This window comes from Ahaetulla prasina, chromosome 2 (genome assembly GCF_028640845.1).
Source record: "Ahaetulla prasina isolate Xishuangbanna chromosome 2, ASM2864084v1, whole genome shotgun sequence".
Lineage (NCBI taxonomy): Eukaryota > Metazoa > Chordata > Lepidosauria > Squamata > Colubridae > Ahaetulla > Ahaetulla prasina.
This window is the reverse complement of record NC_080540.1, coordinates 247,227,180-247,242,774: the sequence shown is the minus strand read 5'-3', so window position 1 is coordinate 247,242,774 and position 15,595 is coordinate 247,227,180. Positions and strand designations below refer to the sequence as shown.

Genomic DNA, 15,595 nt, shown 5'->3' with positions numbered 1-15,595 from the left:
CTTTCCATCTCACAACAGTGATTTTAAATGACATATAGACATTAAAGATATCCTCACACAAGCTGGTTTTCTCCTGGTTTAACTACAGCGCCAGAGGTTTTGAATTTAATGCTGAATTCAAGTTGGAATTACATTGCTACAGTACTGTTATTTAGACCATTTGTCACATTGTATATGTCGAATATAAATGATTTTATATGCACCAATGTCCATTTGTAAACTAGAACTTGTGTTAATGAAGTGACTGTATCTTTAAATTAGAAATGAAAAATTAGATATTCAAAAGTAGGAAGAGAGGCATGGGATAAAGAATTAGAATGCTGTGTATGAATCAATGGAATACCATTTGAGCATCTATGTCATTTTGCTAATTAATTCAGAGAATATTGTTTTGTATGCATTAGACATTACATGGGTCTTTTAGAATTATTGATGTGTCCACCTAAGAGTTGGAGAGACAGTCCTCAAAATGCAGATTTATTTTGTACTATAATAAATCCTTTTCTGGATAAAAGTTGTTTTCACAGATTAATTTTGGTCTTAAACTTTCATTGATATTTGAGGATGCTTGTGTTGCTTTCCATGATATGTCAACAGTTTGAAAACTATTATGAGGACAATAAAAATAGATATTACATGCATTTATAGCTACAAAAAAATTAATACTATAGAGCTACAGATGGACATACTCTCCATTAGTTTATGGTGAAAAATACACATTTCTTTGTATATTTGAGTAAGCATTTTGCTACTATGGATTCTGTTTGGAAGACCCTTTTAGAAATTTAGGTTAAATGTTTAAATCTTTAATTTATGTTTTTCCTTTCTCTTTTATTGATGTTTCATTAAAAAAAACTTGCACAGAAAAAAACAATGAAGTAATATGAATTAATTACTATTAAGTAAATACTTAGAGTAGCATACAATTTTAAAAATATTATAAAATCTGTACTTAGTATTACGTATTCAATAGAGTAGTAATATTGTTCTGCAAATAAACACGTAGTCACTCTCCCTTCCCCCCAAAAAAACTCTTCAGGTTGAATTAGAATGAGATGGGGACAAATATATGTCTTTAGTTTCAGCATATTCCTCAGTATGTATCATTTCTTCTTCTTCTTTGTTCCAAAATAGCTAAATTGGAAAACTGCAATGGAAGGACATTTTAGAACATCTGATCTTGAACTGACTAAATATGTGAGAAACAGAAACCGTAGAAAATGAATATCTAGCTGCTTGAATGACCATTAGAATAGCTGGGCAGGTGGGCAAAATGTATCAATAGTATCATGTTTCTCACATGTCTCCTATTTCAGTGGTCTCCAACCTTGGCAATTTTAAGCCTGGAGGACTTCAACTTCCAGAATTTCTGGGAATTAAAGTCCACCAGGCTTAAAATTGCCAAAGTTGGAGACCTCTGTCCTATATCATTGAATCCAACAGTATTTTCCATATCATGAATTTGTGTTGTATTGGTACCTTATATGAATAAATGGTATAATTCGGAGTGTTAAAGAATAGGAAAACTGTAAATAAAAAGTTTTTTAAAACATTATTTCAAACAATTTATATGGCCCGTCCACCTCACAACGGCAGGCGCAAAGGCTCAGCAATTAAGATGCTAGACTTGTCAGCTGGAAAGCCCATAGCCCATTGTGTGACAAGGTGAATTCCCATCTTCACCTAGTTTCTGCGAGCTCGAAAGCATGCAAATGCACGTAGATAAATACGTACCACTTTGATGGAAAGGTAACAGTGCTCTGTGACATCATGCTGGCCACATGACCACAGAAATATCTTCAGACAGTTGGCTGATTAGCCCTTGAAAGGAGACGAGCACCAAACCCTATTGTCGGTTATGATTAGCAGAGTAAACATCCACAGGGACTCCTTTCCATCTCACAACAGTGATTTTAAATGACATATAGACATTAAAGATATCCTCACACAAGCTGGTTTTCTCCTGGTTTAACTACAGCGCCAGAGGTTTTGAATTTAATGCTGAATTCAAGTTGGAATTACATTGCTACAGTACTGTTATTTAGACCATTTGTCACATTGTATATGTCGAATATAAATGATTTTATATGCACCAATGTCCATTTGTAAACTAGAACTTTGAAATAATAGAATAATGGAGTTATTATGGCTCAGTGAAATATATGAACCCAAATATTAAATATGACAAGCCATGTGAAAAGTGTGGCTGGGGGTATACAACTTGAATGAATTAAATCATCTAATGGCTTGAACATAATATATCAAACATGGTTAGATTTAATTCTAGTTAGGGTTTTTGTGGCCTTAAGCATTGTGTGATCTAGGGCATTTGGTCAACTTATGATTTGGTGTATTTAAACCCAGATAGTGACCCAATCTGGTCACTAGAATGTAGCCAGTGTGAATCTAGCTTGTACAGTTGTTCAAAACTCTACTATTAATTTCTACTGAAATGGATCCAGTAGTACCAGATTTTTTTTGTTTATAACTTGATAAAAATATAATTTTATTTATTGGATGCATCCCTGTCTTCTGCTGAGTACTTCTATGCCAAGATATTTCAGTATTCACTAACTTTAGAATAGAATAGAATAGAATTTTTTATTGGCCAAGTGTGATTGGACACACAAGGAATTTGTCTTGCTGCATATGATTTCAGTGTACATAAAAGAAAAGATACCTTCATCAAGGTACAACACTTACAACACTTAATGATACTCATAGGGTACAAATGTAACACTTAATGATACAACACTTAATGATAGTCATAGGCTACAAATAAGCAATCAGGAAACAATCAATTTTAGTATAAATCATAAGGATACAAGCAGCAAAGTTACAATCATAAGTGGAAGGAGATGGGTGATGGGAACGATGAGAAGATTAATAGTAGTGCAGATTTAGTAAATAGTTTGACAGTGTTGAGTGAATTATTCGTTTAGCAGAGTGATGGCCTTCAGGAAAAAACTGTTCTTGTGTCTAGTTGTTCTGGTGTGCAGTGCTCTATAGTGTCGTTTTGAGGGTAGGAGTTGAAACAGTTTATGTCCAGAATGTAAATATTTTCACAGCGCTCTTTTTGATTCGTGCAGTATACAGGTCCTCAATGGAAGGCAGGTTGGTACAATTGTTTTTTCTGCAGTTTAAAAAACAAAGTATATTTCTGTTATATTTGGCAGTGTGTATTTTTTATGGTACAAAACAGTGATATCTTTTTTTGTTTAAGTAAGTTCAACTTACTTAAAAAGACTTGCTTGCTTCTAAAAACTTAGCTACCTTGTGCTCTGTTTCTTCAGTTTTTATTATATAAAATGCATTGGGCTAGAGCACTGTCTTAAGTGTCCATGAGAAATTTTGATCTAAAGGGAATTAGTTGTGATGTTAGGCAATGGATACAGGTGGCCAATAAAAATGCAGATTAACTTCATTAGTATTCAGCCAAGATGTAGTAAAGTTGAGTAAAATTCATTTGCAAAGAACTAATTGCTTGGTACACTGGGTACACCTCTACTGATAACTTTTTTTTGTTTTTTTATTTGAGTTTGAAATACAGATTTGTTTTTGGTTTTTAAAATTTTCAGTATATTTGTACTGTATATGGAACACAAATATATATTGAAGAATTTCAGCATACTTCCATAATGGCACACCTAGTATTTCCCTTCAGTTCTCCTTATTTTGACACCCTAGAATCCTCATACATAGACATCGGCATCTTTTTAATATAAGATTAGAATTCCAGAAGTTCTGAGCAAGAAACATCCCTTCTCCATTTGGCCAATGTCAGACATGAGTAAGATCAAGCCTGATTTTACTGGTAAATATTATATGCAAAACTGATTTTTAGAATAGGAACTTGGCGAGGAAAATCCAGGAAAAAAAGCAGGGATAAATAATTTCTGTAATTCTACTTATTAGAAAATTGCACGGATCCAAGTTACGGGTGTTCAGCTTGAAAGTATTTTAAGTTACAAATGGAAGCTCAGGGTTGCTCTCTGTGCTGAAAGTTTTGCATCAAATAATTTTTGATGTTTTCATCATTTGGTTGGATGCATTTAAATTGTTGACAAGTTTTAAATCATGATTTCTGGTTCATAGGTAACAATAAGCCAGGAACTGTAAAAACAAAAACTGAATCCTGTTAACTTCTGCTCCAAGATATACAGACAGAGCAAAAGAAAGTTGGACTATAAAAGCTTATGGTTCTCCCCACTCCCCAGCTTATAGAAGTTCATCCATTTAGCACTAAATTCTAGTTAAAGGTGATGTTTTTGTTCTTCCTTTGGCCTTAACTCCAAATACGTTAACAATTGGAAATGTTGCTTTGTATTGGGGGATTGATTGCTTTCCAAATTTGCTATGGTTTATAGCGCATTTATCATAACAGTTTGTAATGCATTTATTATAATGGATAATCAGACAATGATTTACTGTTCTGTGTTAAATGAAGACATCTATTAAATATATTTTATTTAACTATAAAGATCTTTGCTATGATTTCTCACAAAGAATTTTTCAAATAGGACTTTAATTTAATAGATCTCAGTATTTCTTCTCCATCTTTTGATAGTTATGAGATAAAATGTCCTATTTTAGGCACGTTAATCTGAGAAAAGTGTAGGTCTTCACACACTCTCTGTTCTTCATTTGTATGAGTTAAATGGATAATTATTTCCCCTATCAACTATTGGCTCAATTATAGGAGAAGATTGTTGAGAACTGAATGCACTTTTATTGTGGTGAAAGAAAAAGAACATTCATTTGACTGCCAAACAGTTATAAATATAAGCTGTTGTATCTGCTGCATTTATGAATTACACCTTTGAAAGGCAGAGTGTAGTAATTGAAGTTTTATATTCCTTGCTAAAACAGCCAAATTATATAATAGGTTAAATGTGTGCATACCATTCTCAATCCCCCATCTCCCAACTTTAAGGTTACACACATTGATGGAGAGGGAAATGAATGTGGTTTGAAAGATACATTTATATGTGTTTGTTGTTAATAGATTTTATTTGCCATGATCTGTATGAAAGTTCTGCCACAAGCTGTGATTTTTTTTTTCTTGGAAAGAAGAGTTATGAAAAGCAGATTTAAGAAAGAGAAAAAATAGCTTTGGTACAATGGGAAAATATTTCACTCCTTCCTAACATACTGCTTTGATTGAAAATAACACAAGAAACATATAAATTATAAAATGGCTTCTTTAAATTTTGGCTTAGTGCATTCTGAGAACTTAACCAAATATAGTTTAAGCTGTAAGAACTTGGTGCATTATGTAAACCAAATCTCTGTAGTTCTGCATATTAAAACCATACATTAACTTTTTTTGTTCAAAAATTGTAAAATGGAAGTGGTTATGGCTCATTCTTAGTCTTTATGCATTGCTACATGGACAGTGAGCATGCAAGGACAAACCAATTTTCATTTTAGATCAGAAAATGTATGAATATCAAAAATACATAAATAATCATGTCTGATATTTCTTAGTGTGGGATTTCCTTCCACCTTTCATGTCATTCTTAAAGAACTAAATAGTACTTTATAAAATTCATTGAAATTGCAATAAGCTATTTCGTCATTTCGGGAAATAGTTGCTGCAACTTGTACTTCAACAGCAATCCATAATGTTGTGTTTATGAAATTGTGTATGCTTGTTCAAAAGTAGGAACTTTTTTTTGGTACAGAACTTCTAAATATATAATTTCATTTGCAAAGAGCTCAGCATAGTGTAACTTGATTACAACTGCTGGATCTTATGTTTTCAAGGTTCAGGTAATTGAACATGTTTTGGTTTGATGTTTGCATTTGTCATGTAGCAAACTCTGAAACTCTCGAAGTAATCAATTTTCAGTATGACCAGTATTTTAAGAATTTAAATATCCTAAAGCTAATTTTAATTGTTCTTAGCAAGTATATGGCAAATCTGAAGAATTACAATAATAAAATTGCAATAAAGATGTATTGTCTGTTGAATTGTATTGTTGCTGATTGCTAATCTGTATAGTTAAGAGAAACAATGTTCATATAGCACACTAAGCCATGGCTTGTTTTATTGCTGAGATTTTAAAGAAACCACAATTGACTCAGTTTATACAACTTACTAAATTATAATTTATAGTTAACTAATTATGATTACTAGATTCACATAACACATTAAACCAAAGCCAAATAAACAATATTATGTCTCTGTATATATAGTATATGAAGTCTACAATCTGTATGCAATTAGTTTAGAGTTATGAAATGGGGATTTTGAAAAGTAAAATACCCCAGATACAGAGTTTAGTAACATATGGATAATAGTATTTAAGCCAGTATTTCTGAAAAACAATCCCTAACATACAGAAGCTTCAGACCATACATACAATATGGAAATCCAAAATTATCTTCCAACTTAAAAAATGTTCATGAACTTTGATCATTGATCCTGAACTTTAATAAGAGTTTTTTTATCCCCATTCTCCCCAAAAACATTTATTATATCTTATTTCCTTGATTCAAAAGCCATACTTATATAAAGAAATCCATTTACCAGCAATAGACTTACCGGTAGTGCTTTTCCAGCCCTCTCTAAGCTGTTTACAGAGTCAGCCTCTTGCTCTCAACAGTCTGGGTCCTCATTTTACCCACCTTGGAATAATGGAAGGCTGAGTCAACCTTGAGCTGGTGAGGTTTGAATTAACGAACTGCAGCTAACAGTCAGCTGAAGTAGCCTGTGTCAGCTTTGGAAGCCATACTAGGCCGAAGGCTTCCACATGCTGCCACTTTTTAAAAAAAATTTGCATTTATATCCCGCCCTTCTCCGAAGACTCAGGGCAGCTTACACTATGTTAAGCAATAGTCTTCATCCATTTGTATGTTATATACAAAGTCAACTTATTGCCTCCAACAATCTGGGTCCTCATTTTACCTACCTTATAAAGGATGGAAGGCTGAGTCAACCTTGGGCCTGGTGGGACTTGAACCTTCAGTAATTGCAAGCAGCTGTGTTAATAACAGACTGTCTTAGCAGTCTGAGCCACCAGAGGCCCTTTTCTCCGGTGTGGGAAAGTAGGAGAGTGGGGGGTACAAGGGGCTTTTAGACATAACAACATTCTTCCTGCCGGTCAAGGTCAGGCTGGGTCACATCTGGAGGAGTAGCCGGAGTGATGCTTTGACATGGGACGGTTGAGGATTGGAGCATGTGACCGGCAGAGGGGTAATGAGGGTGGAGATTTTGGACTTTGTATTACTAAGGGAGGAACTCGAATCCCCAGTTTCGGTTTTCAACTGTGCCAGTTTACCTATGCTAGTAAAAGAACTTTGAAATATGTTGGCTTCGGAGTCTTTTCTGCATGAGGGGTTTTCTGGAACGTTGACAGCCTGCAGTACTGCACTCTAACCACTGTGCCACCTTGGCTTTATCTATTTACCACCTATTTACTAGGTGATCACTTGATGCCACCTAGTTACTACTGTACTACATGGATCACTTTATTGTTCCAGTTCACTCATAATTGTTAAGTTGTGCTTTTTGAATGTGTTTTATGTCTGGATTCATCAGTAATGTTAAATCATAAACTATGATTTACAAATCGGGCTGGATTCATAGAATACACCAAGCTAAAATCAAACCATACTACAGCTTAGTGTATTGTGCAAACCTAATTTGCTATAGATATGAAATGGTTTAGAGACAAAATAAGTTGCAAATTTTCACATAAATGCATTTCACCAAAATTCATTCTTTTAAAAGTACTTGAAATACAAGGTAGATGCTCGTTCTGCAGTTGTTCCCTTAACTCATTATAGAAATTGTGTTAGAAATATTAGTCATGCAGAACAAGGATCAAATCCACAAATGATGAAGGCAATCTTGAGGGAAGTCTTGTCCACTTCCTTGAGACAACAAGCTTGAATACATTCCAAGTTGCAGGTTATTGGCTGTCAATCTCTCAGCTGGCTTCCATTTCCAAATAAATGTGATTTTAATCCACAAAATGCCTAAATAACTATAAGAGACAAAGTTACATAGTTCTCTTTTTTTGGAAAATTTCCTATCTAAGATTTTTCCACAATTTCATTTGGGGGGGGGCGGGAAAGTATGCTTAACACAGTTGTAGACTTAGAAATCTCCTGTATCTATTCATTCTCTCAATCTATGTTTTTTTAAGGTAAGAATATTTACTGATTGTAAATAGATTGTCTTATTATGCAATTTTCTGATCTTGGTTTCAGTAGGTTGTGTTTTCATGAGCATTGTGAGATATTTCTTGTCACCTGCCCTAAAGATTTGACCTAGTGACCTGAAAATCAAGAAAATGTCATGTTAGTGGCTACTAATTAGTGGATCTACAGAGCTGCTTCATCTGGCCTTTCAACCTTATACAGACAGCATCCAAAGCTGTCATACTCATCATGCTAAGAAAACAAGTCAGCACCACATTTTTTAGAGTAGTATAAACACTAAAAAAAGGCCCAGCTGAGACTAAACAAGAGTATATAGGTTAGGGCAGAAATTAACCTATAATGTAGTGTTCGTATTTATATCTCATGCAATAAAGATACAAAAAATAGAGTAGTCTTCAGGATACCTGTCAGTGTATGTTGTGAATGTACTGTTTATATATACTACATGATCAGAAAAAGCCCAAATGTTTCTCACTTATTTTGCCTTTTTAAAATAAAATCCAATCACTGCATTGCCTGTGGGATAAAATATTCAGTTGCAAAATGCAGATAGTGTCTAGGAATACGAGTAGTGAAATAAAATAGACTTTTTAGGCATTAGACATTTTAATCCTTAGATGGATTTAAAGAAACACTTGGTTAAAGGCATCGGAGTGCTCGTTAATCAATGTTGCATCCTGGTATCTCCTGAGTGTCGTGGGGTTTTGAGAGGTAGAAAAGATTGGCTACAGTAATTAAAGCAAAGAAATCGATCACAAAACAAACATATCAGGAAATACATAAAAGTAATCTTTTATTTTCACAGGTCTTTAAGATCGAAGTACTAATGAATGGAAGAAAGCATTTTGTTGAAAAAAGATACAGTGAATTTCATGCTCTCCATAAAAAAGTAAGTATACTGTGTAAATTGTTTGGGTAATACTGGCTGTAGCCAATTTCCATTCATTCCCAAGTAATGACTGCACTTGTTTTCTGAATATGATAAGGAAGCTTATACTTTACCTGCATTACTGTCCACTTTTAAACAATTAAGGCTAAGTAGATAGATATAGATAGGTAGGGTCCAGAAATACCCTTTCTGGACAAAGAAAGTTAGCCATTCCATTCACTTCTGATCAAGTATGGGGTACTATTCTTTTTATATAGTGGCCCATTGACCGAGATAAAATTCAGTCCAGGCCCTCAGCCAAGGGTGGGTGATGGGCTAAACATAGACAAAGGAATATTTTTTGACTTTGTCTTTTTTACCATCTTTCTTTTTGAGTTTAGTTCTCTCTGTGTTCATTACTACTGGATAATCAAAGCCTCAAACAAGGGGCAAACAGACAGTCAGAAAAGAAAAAAAATGCAAATTTCAGTAAGTTGGTAAGTCCCTCTATCCGGTCTTTTGGAGGGAAATTCCAAGTGGCAGAAAGATTATCCACCTTTTTTTCCAGAGGGAAAGGCTAGCTAGGGGTAAGAGTTACTCTCAGGTGCCATGCCACCTTTCCAAACTGTACTGGGTAGAGGCCTTGATCTTGAGCAAACCACTTGAAGTTCCTTCCTGTAGCCAACATGACAATCTCAGCTTTTTCAGGAATTGCTTTACAAAGTGGGATGTGCAGCAAAGCACTGTGGTTTAGGTATTTTTCATTAAAGTCCCCTTTTCTCTTCTTCAGCAACCACTCTTTTATGCTGACTGATCATAACCAGTTTTTCTAGGCTGTATGGAAGTTCTCCCCATCAGGTTTTATTTCTGCTTATCTAATTGCTACTAATTCCTTTTTTTGAACAGTGTTTTATCCTAACCTGAGGGAAAATCCCTACTGCCTGCTTGCCCTGATGCAATGATGACTAACTATCTGATTTTCGAGGACATGTCTATATGTCTTTCCCTATATTACAATGTTCTCTTGCAGCTGATGCAAATTAAAGTTTTACATACCAGAAGAAGTATTTTCCCTAATATGCCGTAGTCAAGATGATGTACCTAGCAAATGCAGGGCATGCTGATATGTCTGAATTCGGTGTTCCATACCAGCAGTCTCTTGGCTCCAGTTGTTTCTGAAGGTTTCCTGTGGAATTTCCCCCTTTGATCTTGTTTTTAATCTGTTCCTCATTTCTGTCTTGGCTGCCAGGAAGAACACAACTGTAATTCCTGCAGCTTTTCTTTTTTTATGTCAGTTGGTCAGCTGGTTGACCTCTATAACGTGGACACCCTTAAATCTTGTCCTTTAGAAAGTTGCACATTAAAACAGTATGATCAACAGCACATTACAGACCCATTCTGGAAACTCAGCAAAGATGCACATGATGGCAGCAAGATTTAAGGTCATGTGATTTCCTACCAGCTCTAGGACAGCAGGGAAGTATAATAAAGTAGTTACACTGACTTGGTCTAAGTTGTGAGGTTAAATATATTTAACTCAATTATTTAAACTTACATTTTAATTACTGTCATATATGATATTTAGACCCGTTCCAGTCCGGCTTCCGACCTGGATACAGCACGGAGACAGCTTTGGTCGCATTGGTGGATGATCTCTGGCGGGCCAGGGACAGGGGGTACTCCTCTGCCCTGGTCCTATTAGATCTCTCAGCGGCTTTTGATACCATCGACCATGGTATCTGCTGCGCCGGTTGGGGGGATTGGGAGTGGGAGGCACCGTGCATCGGTGGTTCTCCTCCTATCTCTCCGACCGGTCACAGACGGTGTTGACAGGGGGGCAGAGGTCGGCCGCGAGGGGCCTCACTTGTGGGGTCCCACAGGGGTCGATTCTCTCGCCCCTGCTGTTCAACATCTACATGAAGCCGTTGGGTGAGATTATCAGTGGCTTCGGGGTGAGATACCAATAGTACGCTGATGACACCCAGCTGTACTTTTCCACCCCAGGCCACCCCAATGAAGTTGTCGAAGTGCTGTCCCGGTGTTTGGAAGCCGTACGGGTCTGGATGGGGAGAAACAGGCTCAAGCTCAATCCCTCCAAGACGGAGTGGCTGTGGATGCCGGCATCCCGATTCAGTCAACTGCAGCCGCAGTTGACTGTTGGAGGCGAGTTATTGGCCCCAAAGGATAGGGTGCGCAACTTGGGTGTCCTCCTGGATGATCGGCTGTCACTTGAAGATCATTTGACGGCCGTCTCCAGGAGGCCCTTCCACCAGGTCCGCCTGGTTCGGCAGTTGCGCCCCTTCCTTGATCGGGATGCCTTGTGCACAGTCACTCATGCGCTCGTTACCTCTCGCTTGGATTATTGTAATGCTCTCTACATGGGGCTCCCCCTGAAGTGCACTCGGAGGCTTCAGTTAGTCCAGAATGCAGCTGCGCGGGTGATAGAGGGAGCTACGCGTAGCTCCCACGTAACACCGCTCCTGCGCAGACTGCACTGGCTACCTGTGGCCTTTCGAGTGCACTTTAAGGTGTTGGTTACGACCTTTAAAGCGCTCCATGGCTTAGGGCCTGGGTACTTACGGGACTGCCTGCTGTTACCACATGCCTCCCACCGACCCGTACGCTCTTACAGAGAGGGACTTCTCAGGGTGCCGTCCGCCAAACAATGTCGGCTGGCGGCCCCCAGGGGAAGGGCCTTCTCTGTGGGGGCTCCCACACTCTGGAACGAGCTTCCCCCAGGTTTACGCCAAATACCTGACCTTCGGACTTTCCGCCGCGAACTGAAGACACATCTTTTCATTCGCGCGGGGCTGGCTTAAATTGAATTTTAAATGTTTAAATTTATATTAATTTTAAATGGGGTTTTAGCGTTTGGTAAATTTTTTAAATTTTCAGGCCAATTTGAATAAGTTTTTTAAATTTCGTTTTAATTGTATTTTGTATTGTTCATTTTATTCTGCCTGTACACCGCCCTGAGTCCTTCGGGAGAAAGGCGGTATAAAAATCAAATAAATAAAATAAATAAATAAATATTTGATTTGTCCAGCGTTTGTACCATTATGGTTTGAGAAATGCATTGCTGATTTACTATTCCATTTAAAACACAAATCCAGAAGAACTAAAATCGATGTTAAGAAATTCTAGGCTTTCCATATAAAAAGTAAAGGTAAAGGTTCCCCTCGCACATATGTGCTAGGTGTTCCCAACTCTAGGGGACAGTAGAGGGGACTGAGGCGAGGAAGAAATGTACTTTCAGAGTTGAAAGATTCTGTTAATATAACCTAGCAATAAAGTGGAATTAGATCCACTGGCCATGTTTCTTGTCTGATGTACCACAAAAGGTGATAACAGTCAAGGAATCAAAAGCAAAGGAATGACTATGCAGATAAGGCATTAAGCGACACATCTTATTTGTGTTGATCACTGATATTTTGTCAGTTATAAACAACAGTTAAAGGTAAAGATTCCCCTCGCACGTATGTACTAGTCCCAACTCTAGGGGGCGGTGCTCATCTCTGTTTCAAAGCCGAACAGCCAGCGCTGTCCAAAGACATCTCTGTGGTCATGTGGCCGGCATGATTAAACACCAAAGGCACATAGAATGCTGTTACCTTCCCACCAAAGGTGGTCCCTATCTTCCTACTTGCATTTTTTATGTGCTTTCAAACTGCTAGGTTGGCAGAAGCTGGGATAAGTAATAGGAGCTCACTCCATTATGCAGCACTACGCATTCAAACTGCTGAACTGCCGACCTGAACTGATTGACACGCTCAGCATCTTAGTCACTGAGCCACCGCGTCCCTTCTTCACCGCTTTCCCTATATGAATTACCAATTTCCATATTTAAAGAGAGCCATAGATTGACCATGCTATGATTGTGCCTCAATCATGACCTTTTAAAAATTCAGATCTGCTTAAGGTTATCAGAACACTGGATCATACTGGAGCTTTCCACATGCCTGTCAGAAATATTAGTTTTAGAACAACACCAGATTATGGAAGTCTGGTTTAAACGAGCAACGGTAAATCGGCATCTGTGAACTCCTTCCTGAACAGTAGACTTTCTTTTCATTGATATCCAAATCTCATGACTTGAAACATTCATTGACACAGCTTTTAGTCAAATGACATCTCCTCAAGATGAAAGATGAAATGTAAATTACTCTACTCCTATGGGCGTTACATGTCAAAGTCAAATTTGAGTTTGAATGTCCTTTTGACTTTCAATCTCCACCCCTTTGCACAATTTTTGAACTGATAAAATACCTGCAGAGTGGGTACCACTTTTCCTTATTTCAACTATAGGTAAACTATATTGGTTATCTTTCTTTTTACTTTTATTTTTAATGCAGCCTGTTTTGTATGTCAAATGACTTGATCATACCCTTTATTGGAAACCTTATAGCTAGATATTATTCTTGCTAATGAGACAAAGGAAGTATAGGTCTCTCATCTACAGTAAAAAAGCCACAACTGTTCAGATATGCCACAGTCACCAGATCCCTTACAGATTTGTGGAGAGGAATTGATTTTGCTAATATTTATATCCTGCTTTTCCATTTTAAAAACATAAACTGTGGACAGGAATTGATTCATATTCACTTATCAATCTGGCTATAAATCAGCCAAAACAAAGCCAAAATTGTGTTGTTGTAGAAGATTCTTTCATACTTAAGTCAATCATAACATCTCCACTTTGAGGTGCACAATAGGACTACTATATAAGGTCTATAAAATAAGGTCTATAAAAAATATGGACAACCACTAGATGACAATGAAGAATTAACATTTTCTTTTTTTCTTTGCTGCTGTCTTCCAGTTGTCTAAATTTTTGCAGGCCAGACCTGATGGTCCTAGCACAGTGATGGCAAACCTTTTGGACTTAGCATGCCAAAAATTCAGAAAATACCTAACTTTATTCTGCTGGCAAGTTACACACTCACTCACACACATACAAGAAACTATTATCTCCCAGTTATCTAGATCTCATTGAACGGTGGCAGTGCCACCGTTGGGCCTAAAATAGAGGAGGCCTCGACTTCAGTATTCCAGGGCTTCAGCATCTCAGGCCTCAACTTCAGCCATAGCACTATTGGTGCCACTCAAAGAGCCCACCATGTGCCATTCCCCAAGAATGTGTGATTGTCTTGTAGCCCACTGTTCCTCAGGCTCTGCCGCTTGCCTCTTATCACCAAGTGGTATTCTCTCTCTGCAACCTACGCAAGGCTGTTCCAGGACACACAAGGCCTTTGTTTTTGAAGTGGCTTTGGAAAATGCTCTTTCACAGCCTCCCCAACATCCAAAACTGCATGAAAGCATATCCCATTCCTGCAGGATTTACACAGGCTCCAGAGGCCATGCAAGAACATGGCCCTCTTGCTTGAGATCCATAGGTTGCACAAGATCACAACCCATCCACAGCCTCTAAAAATCACTACAATAATGGGATGTGCTTTTAAGTAATTGTTGCATATTGGTGAACATTACACATCATCCAAGATGTAGTAGCGTATTACCATTGACACACATCATACATTTTCCATCCCTGTGCTGTTAGATCTTGGAGAATAAGCAGATTCTTTGCTTATCCTTCGCTATAAAACTATAAATTTGAATACTATCCAGAAAGTTGGAACGTAAGAATATATAGCATGTTCTTTAAAAGTGACTTTCTTTTGTTTTGAGATTAATATATTTTTTGTCTCCATAATCTCTGTCAATCTTAGCAAATTTTGGAAATGCACACACTGCTTATTGGCTAGTGATTTTGACTATCATTTGAAACTGAAATCTGTGAACAAAATCCATATAAAACTCGCTTGTTTTTTTTTTCTTTTATATTCTTGTCAGCTACTTTTTGAATTCTGTCAAATTAAGAAGACTGAAAGGAAAATCACAATTGTTTCATTGGAATAATTTCCACTGCCAAAAAGGGAGAGGAATAATAATACATATACTCTTATACATTGCTGCCACTCAGTCTGCCTTTCCTGTAATCTCTGAGATTTAATTCATTCAATTTTTTTGTTCTATCTCCTTATTTTTCAAATTCTGAAATTTTATTTATTTATTTATTTATTTATTTATTTATTTATTTATTTATTTATTTATTTATTTATTTATTTATTTATTTATTTATTTATTTATTTATTGCATTTGTATACCGCCCTTCTCCCGAAGGACTCAGGGCGGTTAACAGCCAATTAAAAGATACAATAAATACATATTAAAAACAGACTAAAAATTTATATAAATAGTGGCCAAAAATATTAAAAAACTAAATAATATAAAAAACTAAAACCCTATTTAAAATTACTTAATCAGGCTAGCCCTGCTCGATGAAATAAAAGAGTCTTCTGCTCACGGCGGAAGGTCCAAAGGTCAGGGAGTTGGCGAAGCCCCGGAGGCAGCTCGTTCCAGAGGGCAGGAGCTCCCACAGAGAAGGCCCTACCTCTGGGGGTCGCCAGTCGACATTGTTTCACCAACGGCACCCCAAGGAGGCCCTCCCTGTGGGAGCGCACAGGTCGATGGGAGGCTGTTTGTGGCAGTAGGCGGTCC

The 15,595-nt window shown here is 37.1% G+C and overlaps 1 protein-coding gene across 1 annotated transcript in view; it reads left to right on the top strand.

Moving 5' to 3' along the window:
• SNX24 (sorting nexin 24) overlaps window positions 1-15,595 on the top strand; it is a 74,447-nt gene that overhangs the window by 25,740 nt on the left and 33,112 nt on the right. Inside the window, exon 2 of the mRNA XM_058169604.1 lies at window positions 8,975-9,058. Coding sequence (XP_058025587.1) covers window positions 8,975-9,058 — 84 coding nt within the window. The remainder of the gene's footprint in view (window positions 1-8,974; window positions 9,059-15,595) is intronic.